Consider the following 15546-nt stretch of genomic DNA (forward strand, 5'->3'; position numbering starts at 1 on the left):
TCAATGGTATAAAAATGTAATTATAAAATTAAATATATACAACGACACACCAGGCGATTATGTCTATTTAAACACATCTAAATTGAGACTTTGGTCCAATGAGAGGTCGTTGTTTAATCACGTATATATATATATATATATATATATATATATATATATATATATATATATATATATATATATTTAAAATAAAATAATAAAGTTAGTCCATCATCTTCTTTATATCAAACGTGGACTTTATTATTATTTTATATATTACATGTACTCCGAGTGAACATTTACCTCATTTTTGTATATATATATATATACATTTTTGTGTGTGTATATATATATATATATATATATCCCTGCACGTGCAAAGGCTGAAAGTGATATTGGTGTGCTTTCGGTAAGACAGATAACTCCTGTCAATACATTATACAAATATAGCATACTTCCGTGTTTATATGTTTGGCCTCCTCTGGTATGTGCTTCATGTGGTAGTACTTATATCCCACTAATATACCGTCACTCGTGTTCTGTATATCACAAAGTTCAGAATCGATATATAAGCGAACGAAACAAAGGTTACGTCAACATAATCTCACACAAGAATATATCAATGCAAATTAATTCACCAAAAGTATCACAGATTTGATAAGTAGAAGTAACAAGGCAAAAATCAGCTTGAGCATGCTTTGGCATTCGAAACAGAGAAACTGGCAAGTATTCTCAACCCTGTCCTCATAGATATAATCACCGACGCAAATTCGGAGGCTTTACCCTGAAAAATTACATACGTCAAGCAACGTCCCATGGCAGTAATAAAATAATAGTCCTGCCAATGGATCAGTGCTCACTCGATGTTTTATTCTCAGCTCCCGGGGATGTATACAAACGGAGCTGTATGTGAGGCGTTACAAAGGTAACACTCACATTACCATCTCATTCTACCGGGTACCCAGTCACTGCTGAGTGAATATTTTGTAACCTGTATTGGAAATTCTGAATAATACTTTAAACTTCAGGGCCCGCTTCCACAAAGCGATGAGCGCTACGGCTGTCGTAAGGATGTTGACAAATGGGAGTTACGATCGCCTGAGCGCTAAGGCGGTCCTAGCGTTGAGGTCGCTTTGTGTGGCGGGTCCTCAGTCAGGACAAGATAACGTCTTGAGGGGGCGTCGCCCCAATTATGTTCTAGGTTAATCAGCACCATTCCCGTGCTCGCTGGTTCACTGAAGTAGTAAACGCCCGAGACCTGCATCACTTCGGGCTTTCCTCCCACATTAAGCTGACACGCCGCGATATAACTGGAATACTGTTCAAAGCGCGTTAAACCCAACTTTGGGTAACGGCGCATTTAACTGTTTAACAGTTATATCACAGCATTTCAGTTTGATGTGGGAGGAAACCGGAAGTGATGTGGATTTTGGACGTTTTTTTGTAACCAACGATCACGTGTTTGATCAGCGCAAACCTTGGATACAAACCCAAGATAACATGATACTTACAGTGACATCATTGTGAATCAGTATTGTTTTCAAGCCGAGATGGAAGCCACACATGACTAAAATCACAGATATGCTCTGACATTGTGTAATAATCTCAAAGTAAAACGACACAAAAACGGCAATAAACAAACTCGCTAAACCTGTATCCAGAGTTATATCTTAATCGTATTGGCGTGTTTCTACACGCATGGTGTCACACAATTTATTTACCAGTATCAATTAATTAATCTCCGACACGACTTGATGAAGAGGTTATCGGATTAAAAACGTCAGGATAAGCCATATCGAGATTAGGTTTGACTGGATCAGCGAAGCCTCGACACATAATACACAAAAATAATCTCAAGTTCGTGACAAGTTACTTTGCAAACACTAACGAATTCGCCGCTTCATGATTTTCAACCGCGACGTTCCGTCTCTTGAGTTCCTGTTGTAGAAGATATGCCTGCGCCTTGCATAACGGCATCCTCTTCGGCTGGAATGTCTCACTGTAGGCGGTGGAATAGTCCATTGAATGCTTCGTCTGCGGCTGCGTGTCATTGGCTACTCCATCCGGTTTGAAGCTCTGAACAGGGTCGGCGTATTTGGGGACGTATGTGGATTTGGTGACACTTTCCCCTTCAAATCTGACAACAGGTGCGATGTAGGGTCGGTTCTCGTGGAAGTCGCCGTATCTGACCCTGGGTGCCACGCCCCAGTCTCTGAAGAACTCCTTGTTACTGGTTCTACCGTCAAACTTGATATCTGGCGATGTGTGGAGCTTGGCTACTGGGGCCACTGCTTTGGGTGCCATATTTTGAGACACGTCAATTGGTCGGAAATCCCTCTGTGAATGATGACAAGTATCAATGTTAGGACAAAGATTAGGAACCACGGCCTGCATACCCTAACACAACAATGGAACAATTCACCAGCCCTTCAAACACGACCCGTGAAGATCCGGAGTAGAAACGATCTTCAAGAACCCATGCTTGTGACTAAAAGGCGACTATACTTGTCATAAGAGGCGACTAACGGGGTCGGGTGGTCAGGATCGCTGACTTGGTTGATGTATGTCATCGTATCCCAATTGCGTGGATCGATGCTCATGATGTCAATCACTGGATTGTCATGTCGAGACTCGATTATTTACAGACCGCCGTCATATAGCTGGAATATTGCTGAGTACGGAGTTAAACAACAAAGAAACAAACAAAACCCTTCACACTTACAAGCAGCCACTGACACACACGCACGCGGGTGAAACGAAGTAACATGTATTGATTGTGATTGAAAGGCGACTAAATTGATCTGGTATCGACCTGTAAAAGAGAAGAAATTGATTTGTATCCGGTAGGGAGTGTAGGTTGGAAATGATCCCCAGATACCTTTGCTATGCTTAATTGATCGGTGACTTGTTTGATTGCAACGTTGATCAAAGTATTGCTCACTGGTTTGGTGCAGACATGATTATTTACAGGCCACCGTTATACAACAGACTGTCACACTTCCGTGTACGATAAACCCCGTGAAGATCAGGGGTAGAATAGGTCTTCAGCAACCAATCCTTACCCCAACAGGCGACTATGCTTGTTGTAAGAGGCGACTAACGGGATCGGCTGGTCAGGTTCGCTGGTTGATGCATGTCGCATCCCAATTGCGTGGATCGATGCGCATGATGTAAATCAAGGGCCCGTCTGGTCCAGACGCGATTATTTACAGACCGCCGCCATATAGCTTGAATATTGCTGAGTGCGGCGTTAAACAAAAACAAATAAAACAAATAGTGTAATAAAGACATCATCTCACCCTCTGCGAGGTCTCCGCCTCAAATTTCATGGCGGAGGGGACGTATGTTTCATCATCCTTCTTGCAGGTGATGGGAGCTGGATGCTGGACCACGTCGTGACCTTTGAACGTTGACCTTTGCTCTGTCTGAAAATTCCTCCTGCTAAAGGAAATAAACTTGTTGGGGTGAGTGAGTGGGTGATTGGTGTGTCGGCGATTTGAACAGTATTTCAGTTCTATCACCGCGAGGAAACTCCAAAGTTATACAGGTCCTGAATGGTGCTGTCAAATCAATTACTTATATTATAATCAGGGAGAATCTGTGACTCGATTCTTCGATCATATGATCCTGGCTCGCCAAGGGTACGCAACCCTGTCGAATTTGACGAATGGCCATCGGCAACCAACCAGTTTAATAAGGCTTTGTTGTCACCGATATATTCAGGTCAGTCATCTACATTTTCTCTCAACCAACAGGTCGACTCACCTATTATCAAATCGCAGGTCGATGGTGGCGGGAGCCGGCTCGGCTGGTTTCGGCGGAAGCGGTTGCCCAGACATGAAGCCGGGGAAGTCCCGTTTAGACTGCGACTCCCCGTTAAACCGCTCCCTGCGATGAAGCGGTAGGTCGGGCTTGTTTGTGATCGGCTTGACTCGGTGATCTCCGGTTATGTTCTGAAATGTCCTGTTGTGAGTTGTGTCGAATGACATGTCGCCTACAACAGAGACATATATTGAATTTTTATTACGTCATAATGGATTTAATATTATTACAATTTAATGAATAACAGTCAAACACTGTTGAGTCGAAGTTAAATACTTCGAGTTATCCAAGGTTCGACACAACCGAAATTGATCATTAAAGGAGGCATAGCCGGGGCCAAGCTTATACTTCGAGACAAGCGTCAGTTCGACATATCCAAGTTCGACACAACGGCGTTTAACTGTACTACAACAAAGATGTCTGTGGAGATCATTTTATACCTATTGTATAAATTATGCATTAACAATCACTCCATTCGATTCGATCCACTGGACATCTCGACTGCAAGTGTTAAACATCTATTTTGGTTCTTATCACGTGACTGTCACTTGACAACCTGGCAGGGCCCGTGATCCAAGCGTTGAAGTTTGTATATCTTTTCCTTTTACTCTACATCAAAGCACGTACCTATTTTCTGTTATGAATACACTGGTATGTTATCGTCCGCCATGTTATCTAAACGACGGATCTGGGAGTACTCGGATCCTATAATGTCAGCTACAGTTGAACAAGGGATATTTAAAATACACTTTGCACGACACTGAGTGCGAGTGACATTTATGTGTTTGTTTGTTGTTTAACGCCGCACTCAGCTTTAGTCCAGTTATATGACGGCGGTCTGTAAATAATCGAGTCTGTACCAGACAATCAAGTGATTGACATCATGAGCAAACTGTATATCATGTATATACCGTTGACACTAACCTCCGAAACAACCACGCACATTGTACATCACGTGTATTCCGTTGACGCTTACCTCAGAAACAACCACGCACACTGTACATCACGTGTATTCCGTTGACACTAACCTCAGAAACAACCACTCACACTGTACATCACGTGTATTCCGTTGACACTAACCTCAGAAACAACCACGCACACTGTATATCACGTGTATTCCGTTGACACTCACCACAAAACAACCACGCACACTGTATATCACGTGTATTCCGTTGACCCTTACCTCAGAAACAACCACGCACATTGTACATCACGTGTATTTCGTTGACACTAACCTCAGAAACAACCACGCACACTGTACATCACGTGTATTCCATTTACACTAACTTCAGAAACAACCACGCACACTGTATATCACGTATATTCCGTTGACACTCACCACAAACAACCGTGCACATTGTACATCACGTGTGTTCCGTTGACCCTTACTTCAGAAACAACCACGCACATTGTACATCACGTGTATTTCGTTGACACTAACCTCAGAAACAACCACGCACACTGTACATCACGTGTATTCCATTTACACTAACTTCAGAAACAACCACGCACTGTATATCACGTGTATTCCGTTGACACTTACCTCAGAAAGAACCACGCACACTGTATATCACGTGTATTCCGTTGACACTAACCTCACAAACAACCAGACACGCTGTATATCACGTGTATTCCGTTGACACCTCAGAAACAACCACGCACACTGTATATCGCATGTTCCGTTGACACCTCAGAAACAACCACGCACTCTGTATATCACGTGTATTCCGTTGACACTTACCTCAGAAACAACCACGCACACAGTATATCGGGTGTTCCGTTGACACCTCAGAAACAATCACGCACACTGTATATGGCGTATGAATACTAACCTTCAATCTTGATGTTGGTAATGCCAGGTTTGATCTGCTCGGCGGCAGGGGCGAACCTCCCCACGAAGGAGTTCCTGGTTGTACTCTCGGGCAGGTGATCCTTCTCGGGGAACAAGATAGATCCTGGGGAAGCAAGGATATATATCATCCAAAACTGATTTCCACGTGTGACAGGGGCGGTCAGGTAGCCTAGTGGTTAAAGCGTTCGCTCGTCACGCCGAAGACCCGTGTTCTATTCCCGACATGGGTACAATGTGTGAAGCCCATTTCCGGTGTCCCCCGCCGTGATATTGCTGGAATATTGCTAAAAGCGGCGTAAAACCATACTCACCCACTCACCCCAATATGAAGTTGTCACGCCGCGCTACAACTGAAGTGCTGTTCAGAGCGACGTTAAAACGAACTCACTCACTCACTCCACGTGTGACACACCTAGGTCATATCAAGCGATATGCCCTAGGAGATATCGCTACAATTAATTACATTACCATACATTGCAAGCCATTGTGATGGCATCGTTACCATGACGTCCAGATCACTGACATCACTAATCTCTCTGCCACTGAAACTGATTCGGTCTTCGTGTTAAACTCATGACACTGGTTATCACTGTTTACAAACAGAAAAAAAGTACATAATCGAGACTGGGTCAGACAAACCAAAGATTAATATTATGACCCACGTGGTGGCCTAGTCGTCTAAGGCACCGCGATTCGCTGTGCAGAGTTGCGTCCCTTGGGCACGCCAGAAACCTATGATTGTGGGTTCGAATCCCGGTTCTCCCCGATTATGTTACAAGGTTTGTCAGCCGTGATATAACTGGAATACTCTTCAGAGCGGCGTTAAACCAAACTCATTCACACACTCTTTGCCACTGAAACTGGTTCGTTCTACGTGTTAAACTCATGACACTAGTTATCATTATATAAAAAAAACGGAAAAAAGGACATAGTCGAGAGTGGGTCAGACAAATCCAAGATTGGAATAATGAGAAACGTCACGCGTCGTCTGGGTACGATGACATCAGTCACAAAAATCGTGACCATTTCAAGGGCGGTAATTAGCGCTAATTTCTGAAGCATTGATAAAATAATTACAATCATTTCAAGGGAGGTAAATCCATAGGGACTTTTAAAGAAATTGGGTCAAGTTGAGGTCACTCATGCACGTGAGTGATAAGCATAATCGCCTTTTATGGCAAGCATGGGTTGCTGAAGACCTATTCTCCCGGATCTTCACGAGTCCCCATACCTACTGAACTACCTACTCTGGTAAGCAGCCTCACAGAGAAGTCATCGTTAAAGCTGATTAGGTTCATTTATTGACAGAATCATGAATAAAAAACATTTCATGAACACAATTAACCAGCTATTGCGCCTTGACTTTGTAAATTATTGGTCAATCAGAGGTTATCAAATCACGTACATGCAGTTTACTGTCCCCGATTAACCAATGTTCATGAATGACTCTCCTTCTGTAAGACGCCACAATTGGCTCTGTGGTGTTACGTTCCTTGAGCACACCATAAACCTATGAGTGTGGGTTCGAATCCCGGTTCACTCATAAAATGTTTCTAGGTTTGTCAGCACCATACCCGTGTTCGTGGGTTTCACCAACAACAAATACACAGGTGTAGTAACATTCTGTTTGGTCTAGTAAGCTCAGCCGACAAAAGTCCATATGATTATCAATTTTACTAAGGTCTATTGAAAATGAGGCTTTGAGCGATGGTCGGGCAAGTGGATTCAAACTTGTTTACTTCAGTAATCAATCACATTTTCACAATCATCATTTGGCTAATACATCCTCCACCGGTGAAGGTGGGAACGGGTGGCCCAGTCGTCTAAGGCGCCGCAATTTGCTGTGCAGAGTTGCGTCCCTTGGGCACGCCAGAAACCTATGATTGTGGGTTCGAATCCCGATTCGCCCCGATTATGTTTCAAGGTTTGTCAGCACCATACCCGTGCTCTTGGGTTTCACCGAAGTGGTAAACGTCTGAGACCTGCATCACTTCGGGCTTTCCTCCCACATTTAGCTGACACGCCGTGATATAACTGGAATACTGTTAAAAGCGGCGTTAAACCAAACTCACTCACTCACTCAATCACTGACACAGAATGTTGAAACGTATAGGATCTAACCGGCAAAGCTGGGCAGCTCCCCGAAAGGCACACTCGGCTGGGGCACCCAGTGCTTGTAGTGTTGTTGGTTGGTAGTTGAACTCTCAAACTTAGCAGACGACATTTTCAACTTGTCTCTCTTCGGGTAGATCCGTATTTCTGGTTCCGCTTGTTTGGGAATGAAGTCCTTCTGGTATGACGTTGTAGCGTCCAGCGGGATGTCGAGACGCTCATACTTGTCCTCCTGTAGAAATACAACCACGTCACCTAGATTCTAGACGTATAGTTTTGTTTGTTTGTTTGTTTGTTGTTGAACGCCGCACTCAGCAATATTCCAGCTATATGACGGCGGTCTGTAAATAATTGAGTCTGGACCAGACAATCCAGTGATTAATATCATGAGCATCGACCCACGCAATGGGGATCGATGACATGCATCAACCAAGTCAGCGAGCCTGACCACCCGATCCCGTTAGTCGCCTTTTACGACAAGCATAGTCACCTTTTAAGGCAAGCATGGGTTGCTGAAGACCTATTCTACCCCGGAATCTCCTAGACGTATAGGGGCACGGGTGGCCCAGTCGTCTGAAGCAAGAGCGATTCTGCTATGCAGAATGGCGTCCCTGGCGTCTCTAGGGCGTGTCACCTGTGCTCATGGGTTTAACCAAAGTGGTAAACGTCTGACACCTGCATGACGTTCTGCTTTCGTCCCACATCAAGCAGACACGCCGTCACATGACACGGCGTGAAACCCAACTCACTCACTCATTCGCTTCAGTATACAAAATCTGCTTTTCTAAAGGCGTTGATTTTTGTATTGATTTGTTAAAAGAAGAATAAAGTCCTGAAATGAAATCAGCCTAATAAATACTTTTAAAATTAGCCTGTCTTCGGGTATGTTTTAGATATTTCAAAATATAATATTTACAGATCTATAAATATGAACATTTTAATCGCCTTTTACTCTTTGTTTGTAATTGGAGTTTCTTCTGGTCAATCGTTTACGTTCTGCATACGTGACAACTTCGCCCATGATTATTGCTTGTAATTTTAAAACACAGTACCCACCTGAACAATAGGCTTCACTCTCTCTACATTGGTCGGACGTCTGAACTCGAATCGCTGGTTCGTCTCAAAGAACATAGGCTTGCCGACATTTTCCGGTGGGGGGCTAGGAGGGGGGCGCTTGGAAGAGCGGGGTCGGGGATGTTGCACTGCCTGGAACGTTGCTTGGTAGTCCGACATTGGAAACTTTTCCCGGCGTCGGGTCGTTTTTGTGAGTCGTCCCATCCTCTTGTGGCGACTGCAGGAAAAATATATAATTTTTTTAGCCATTTACCTCAAAGCTCCATTGGTTCATCACGACAATAACCCGTGAGCGTCCGGGGTAGAAAAGGTCTTCGGCAACCCATGATTGCAATAGGCGACTATGCTTGTCGTAAGAGGCGACTAACGGGATCGGATTGTCAGTCTCGCTAACTTGGTTGATACATGTCATCGATCCCAATTGATAGTGATCGATGCTCATGATGTTAATCACTGGATTGTCTGGTCCAGTATCGATTATTTTTCAGACCGCCGTCATATATATATATATATATACATATATATATATATATATATATATATATATATATATACTGGAATATTGCTGAGTGCGGCGTTAAACAACACACAAACAAACGTTACGACAATATCATACACATTTAAAACAATCTGAGTGAGTGAGATGTGTTTTACGCCGCATTAAACGGTACTCCAGATGATTCACGGCGGGTCAGCAAAAATCGTATTCGTCTTCATTATTAAAGACTTTCTTATACCAGTTTTCACAACATTTTAGCTGACACGTGCAGCAGAGTTGCCTCCCGTTTGTTGCCAGGATCCCGATCCTTCGTTTTTCATAACCATACCCGGAGGGCGGGGTCACCAAAGTGGCAAACAGGTAAGCATTACTTAACGCGGGCTTTACTCCAATATGAAGTTGTCACGCCGCGCTACAACTGAAGTGCTGTTCAGAGCGACGTTAAAACTCACTCACTCACTCACTGAGAAGTGTTGTTATTTCCAGTATCCCTATTGCATGTAACATATGCACGGGGTGATTCCAGAATGTATAGCCCGGTAGGAAATGATCTTCAGACACACATGTTTGTCGTCAGAGGCGACAAACGGCGACTTTTACCGATCGTGTTTGTTTCATGATGAATCTGCGATGCTACCTTACTGTTTAGCCTTCTAGTTTTGATGAATGTTTGTGTCGTCGCTATCTGACTGACAATTGCAAGAAGGATGTGAAATATGAACTCACTCACTCTATAAGAACAAACCCAACGTGAATTACCGTCTTCCTGTCCAGTTACTTCGCGGAAACGGATCTGTATGGCCGTGAAACACGTCTCCGTCGAGAGCCGAACTGGCCATAGCAACCCGACGAGATAATCCCCTCATTATGTGCTAAAGCACTAATCTCCAAGTATAATCTCACATCCAAACCTCCAAACATTGCTTTCAATAGCTATGTAATCCTAATAGACGAAAATCAATCCCTCCAATTGCCCCGGTAAAAAAAGAAAACCCGTCAAATACACATACACGCATGCCAACAATAAAATGTACATTTTTTTCAACCATTTTCGACGTTGTGATTTTATGGATAAATTATCTTTGAGATCGCACCGACCTCGTCGATACTGTCACACGCGAGTCAAAATCCCGAGGGGGTCAGAAACGTTTTGGTTGGTAGGTAACGCACAATGGGCGCTTCGGGGACGGTGCTTATCTCATTACAGATAAGCCTTGGCGTGTTCTAGCATATAGCTATAAACTTATTTTGTGATCAAGTAACATTATTCAATCGACACACATTACCTTGAATGGCCGTGGGTTAGACATGAGACAGCTGTATGAAAGTTGGGATTAGGTTTCAGTTTCCGGGCTACACTGGCAACAACAATGCACATTTCAAAGCATATAGCCTCGGTTATGTGAACATGCATTCAGATAAGGCGAACACTGATATGGCGGTTAAGGTGAAAGGTTGCAAGATCTAGGCGTCGTGGGTCCTGTGTTAGAGCTGATTAATTCACTGGGCGTATTGAATGTATTTTTATTGAGAGTGTATACCCAGCAGTACGTACTTTTATCAGAACGGTTAATGTACTGTTATTGTTACCGTGCCGTGTCAGTACTCATATGAATAACGGTGCTTTACGGTTTGAATAGCCGGGTTATTGTAGAGGTAGTGTCGGGGTTTGGTCGGTTTGATGTTTAACGCCGTACTCAACATTCAGAGGTGGGGAGGGGGTCAAGGGGTCAGGACCCCCACCCCCCTTTTGAAACCAAATGTTGAATGTTGTAGTCAGCAAAATTATCTGACAGAGGATTTTAATATTTTCAACCCCTCCCTTTTAAAAAAAATGATGGATCCGTCCTTGGTTAGCAATATTCCAGCTACATGATAAATGCCTCTCAAAGAAGTTATATGAAGGCGGTCTGTAAATAATCCGGAAGAGGCGACTAACGGGATAGGGTGGTCAGGCTCGCTGACTTGGTTGATGCATGTCATCGATCCCAATTGCGTGGATCGATGCTCATGATGTCAATCACTGGATTGTCTGGTCCAGACTCGATTATTCACAGACCGCCGTCATATAGCTGGAATATTGCTGAGTGCGGCGTTAAACAACAAACTCACTCACACTTTAAATAATCAAGTCTGGACCATACAATCCAGTGATTGAATCTGGTAGTAGAAGAGGTAGAATCACAAAAAAAAATATCACAGATTTTCATTTAGAACCAAACTAGTAAGGCGCTCTGGGCAAGCACTCTTTCCACCATACCACGGAGGCGGTGACAAAAAACGAAGGAATTTTTTAAATGCCATTCAAAAAAAACGATCCACGAGTCAACTGCACTCTCGGTTTATTGAGAAGGTGCGGGTATACGACCCCCGATGGAGTCAATATACATGTGATTGTAAGGAGACGAAATAGACCTCTTGTCAGTGATGTATAATATAATATATTGACTATAAAAGGAAGCACTGTAAATAAAATACATGTATTTATCTTGATGTTATGAACCTAGTGATTACGCCTCAACTTGACTATACATCAAACGTAGACACACGATACCGGCAATCAAACCCCCAATACACTGTACAAACACACACACCGAGCGCTACGGAATCGATTGCACGTCGCGACGAATTGATTTAAAATAAATGTTTTCATTTCATGCCGTGCAGGGGTCGTATCAACAGTTCAATAGATGTTTTTCGATATCGATTTATGAAAAGCAATACAATATGTATTTAGAAAGCAAATAATTGAATGACATCGATATGCTTGATGACTCACTCAGAATTAATCCTTACGACAGATTTAACTACATCGGCGTATTGCACTTGTCATGCGATCTCATGTTTAATACTGTCTAGTCAGTTGGCCAAGGTGAAAACCAAGATTTTCGTTCCCACATTTTCCTGTATACCTTAAACCTTTTCTATTGCATAAAGGAGGTATCTGTACACAATTTTCATTGGGTAGTAAGATTGCAAGTGTGTGCGTGAATTTTCAGGGGGTCAAAATTGCATAAATTGAAGGAAAAATACATAATTTGATAAAATCGGCTGTACCATTTTTATGAAGTCATTAAACTATCCAAATTATGTCTTTGATTACAGGTAATGTGTTCGGTTATCTGAATTTGGCAAACATTTTGTTTCATTTAACTGTTATTCTAATTCTCAGTAGGAACATTGATAAAAATCATGGTGTTTTACTTCATTTTCAAATCGTGTGAGTAGGTAAAACACTAATTCCTAGTCGGGCAAAGAATGTAAACACCCAAGTTTGATGGTGGCTTAAAATGAAGCAAACAATAACCGGTTTTACCATGGCGATGTATTTGATACGGATATTATAGTTGTGTTTTGGACATGAAGTTTGCAGCGTTTCGGCGACTGTTTTCACCCAATGCACCTGCAGATAATGTTTGATAAACCACGCGAACATTGGCATGGTGGTGTCAAACCAATAAGATCGGATTCAAACCCATGATCAGCGGATCCTGGTACGACAGGGGGACGTAACTCTGAAAAGTGAATTACAGCGTCTTACATCACAAAAGGCGATCTGTGTTGCTCTAGATCGAAACAGTGGTTGATTTTGTGGAGATAAATTTCATACCTGAAACTAAATCAGCTATTTCCGTAGTTTTATTTGTATTGATTGATAATTACAGAGAGAGAATGTGGGGTTTAATACGCGATAAGGATACATAACATGCCATGTGTTTGTTTGTTTGTTGTTTACGTCGCACTCAGCAATATTCCAGCTATGTGACGGCGGTCTGTAAATAATCGAGTCTCGACCAGAAAATCCATTGATTAATATCATGAGCATCGATCCACGTAATTGGGTTCGATGTTATGCATCAACCAAGTCAGCGAGCCTGACCATCCGATCCCGTTAGTCGCCTCTTACGACAAGCATGGGTTGCTGAAGACCTATTCTACCCCGGATCTTCACGGGTCCCCATGTGTGTGGACACAGGGTGTGAAGGCATTATCGGTGTGCGCATTTGCTTTCTCGACATGGGTACGATGCATTCGTGACCAACTCGTGTTATTCTGGGACAAGCCGAATTACGGAAAGGGGCGAGTGGTGACGAATGGGGTACGATGTTGCGAAAAAAAATCCCCCCAAAAAATCAGATTTCAAATATTTTTGTTTAATTTCCTTAATTTTTAAGTAGAGAGGGAAGAAAGCAGGGACGGAAGTTTTAAAGATAATTTTTCAACAGGTTTTAATTATAGTATTGTCATTAATTTATTTATATTGATAGCGACAGTAAATTAGTTGTTGATTTAACTTTGTGCTTTTTCTGGTCGCCGGAATAATAAAAAAACACTGCTTTTCATTTTTATTTTTTAACATTTTATTGTTTTAAAGTCGGTTTAAGAATAACCTATCCTTACGGGAGTCCCTTGTCTCTCCAATGTTGGACTATTGCATAAAGCGGCGTAAGCTGTATAACGCCACTCAAATATCTTTCGCTAAGCCTAAGTAGTTGCGCCAAGCCGGGTTCATGACCGCCCCTCCGACATGTATACAAAACCTGAAGGAAGGTGTATATAAATATACACACGTTTACTGTACTGGGGTTAACGTTCCTTCGTCGCGGGCTATTAAACAATTCCTCTAATTTATCACCAATAAACTTCACAGGCAATAAAAACAGTTCACGGGAGCCAACAGATAATAAAACATTTTTATCGGCAATAGTTGTTTGTTGGTAGATTGAATGCCTGAGAAACATGATTTTGACGTTGCGTTATATTACTGTTTGTTTGTTGTTAAACGCCGCACTCAGCATGGGTTGCTGAAGACCTATTCTACCCCGGATCTTCACGGGTGTGTTATATTACTGGTGAAAATGTTTGTAAATATAGTATGGTTATTTGAGAGATTCTTTGAGTTAGAGCTATGCGTTTTGTAACTCGGGTGAATATCAACAATAGTTTATGATGAATGGGGGTCAAATATTAATCATATTCAAGATTATTCATGTGTATGGATGTTTTGCGTACCGCCGTCAGAAAGGTTTCATTTAATATTAAGGGCGTCTTGCAGGGTTAAGTAATAATTCAGAGTTATGCGTTTTATAACTCGGGCAAATATCAGCAATAGTTTATGATGAATGGGGGTTAAGATTATTCAATCAAGTGTATGGCTGTTTTGCGCACCGCAGTCAGAAAGATTCCATTTAAGGCGTTCTGCAGGGTTAAGTAATAATTCAGAGTTAATCTTAAGACCCCCCCCCCCCCCCCCCCCCCCCCCCCCACACACACACACATACACACCTCCGTCTCGTCCCCTACCACCTTTTCATTCCAACACACCAAACCCCATCCCGCTAAAATAACATATTTTTAATAGCCAACTAAGGTCGTACAGTTATTTAGGAGACCGTAGATAGATGCGAAAATAGAAATCCACATACATATCGGGTAGACATACTTTTCTGACTCCTTTACAAGAGAATTCATACTTGAAATATTTTATTAAAGTTTTAAAATGAACACTAACACGTCAAACAGGAACCTTCCACAAAGCGAACTACGCGTAGTTCGAGGCATTCGACCTTTAGAAGTGCCGATAGGAATACACCTGAACCATATATACTTACTTCGTCTTAAACGATTTAAAAATAAATTGAATTCGACGTTAAAAAATAACAATGTTTCAATGTGTGTGTGTGTGTGTGTGTGTGTGTGTATGTATGTGTGGCTGCTTTTCCTAGTCCGGACTAATGCTGGTTTTATAGTGCTAGCCCACTGAGATACCATGCCGCAGTTTAACATGGATACCCCACTCAGACACAGTATACTGAGCTCCAGGCAGGGTAACAACAAGTACCACATATTAAAGTCTTTTGGTATGACGTGGCCTGGAATCGAACCCCGACCTTCCGCTTCACTACTGTATGGAATTAGTTAATTACTATCAGTTTTATGAACCCAAGAAACGTGTAAGAGTTAGCAAATGTAGAACAGAAATATCACAAACAGATGAAAGGCTTTTCGAATATTTAAAAGATATTATCAACAAGAACATAAAATAATAAAACTTTAACAGATACATACCCACAATCACAGAGGTCAGCAACGTTGACATTCTCCGGGAAATCTTCAACGAAAGTATCCAAAGCACACGGTTTGCTCCCAGACATGTTGTCGTTGATAAAACAGTCACGTTTTAGCTTTTATGTTGCAGGATATTGCA

The 15546-nt window shown here is 42.3% G+C and overlaps 1 protein-coding gene across 1 annotated transcript; it reads right to left on the reverse strand.

The window, feature by feature from the left end:
* Positions 1 to 1714: 1714 nt before the first annotated feature.
* Positions 1715 to 15493, reverse strand: LOC139457680 (stabilizer of axonemal microtubules 2-like). The gene is made up of 7 exons (XM_071239035.1): positions 15408 to 15493; positions 8822 to 9056; positions 7775 to 7997; positions 5634 to 5756; positions 3745 to 3973; positions 3279 to 3420; positions 1715 to 2316 (listed from the first exon to the last, which is right to left on the reverse strand). The coding sequence occupies exons 1-7, from the start codon at positions 15491 to 15493 to the stop codon at positions 1849 to 1851; spliced, it is 1506 nt and encodes a 501-aa protein (XP_071095136.1). The 3' UTR covers positions 1715 to 1848.
* Between the last annotated feature and the right edge of the window lie 53 nt (positions 15494 to 15546).

The sequence above is a fragment of the Haliotis cracherodii genome, unplaced genomic scaffold (genome assembly GCF_022045235.1).
Source record: "Haliotis cracherodii isolate W230 unplaced genomic scaffold, xgHalCrac1.p SCAF_12, whole genome shotgun sequence".
Lineage (NCBI taxonomy): Eukaryota > Metazoa > Mollusca > Gastropoda > Lepetellida > Haliotidae > Haliotis > Haliotis cracherodii.

What these genes read in the sequence shown, in the direction of transcription:
- LOC139457680 (XM_071239035.1), bottom strand. Translation starts at nt 15,493, where the DNA reads ATGTCTGGGAGCAAACCGTGTGCTTTGGATACTTTCGTTGAAGATTTC. An exon ending in TACCAACATCAAGATTGAAG is followed by an intron (nt 3,974 to 5,633) that starts GTTAGTATTCAT and finishes TCTCTGTTGTAG; the next exon opens with GCGACATGTCATTCGACACA. An exon ending in GACCTGCGATTTGATAATAG is followed by an intron (nt 3,421 to 3,744) that starts GTGAGTCGACCT and finishes TATTTCCTTTAG; the next exon opens with CAGGAGGAATTTTCAGACAG.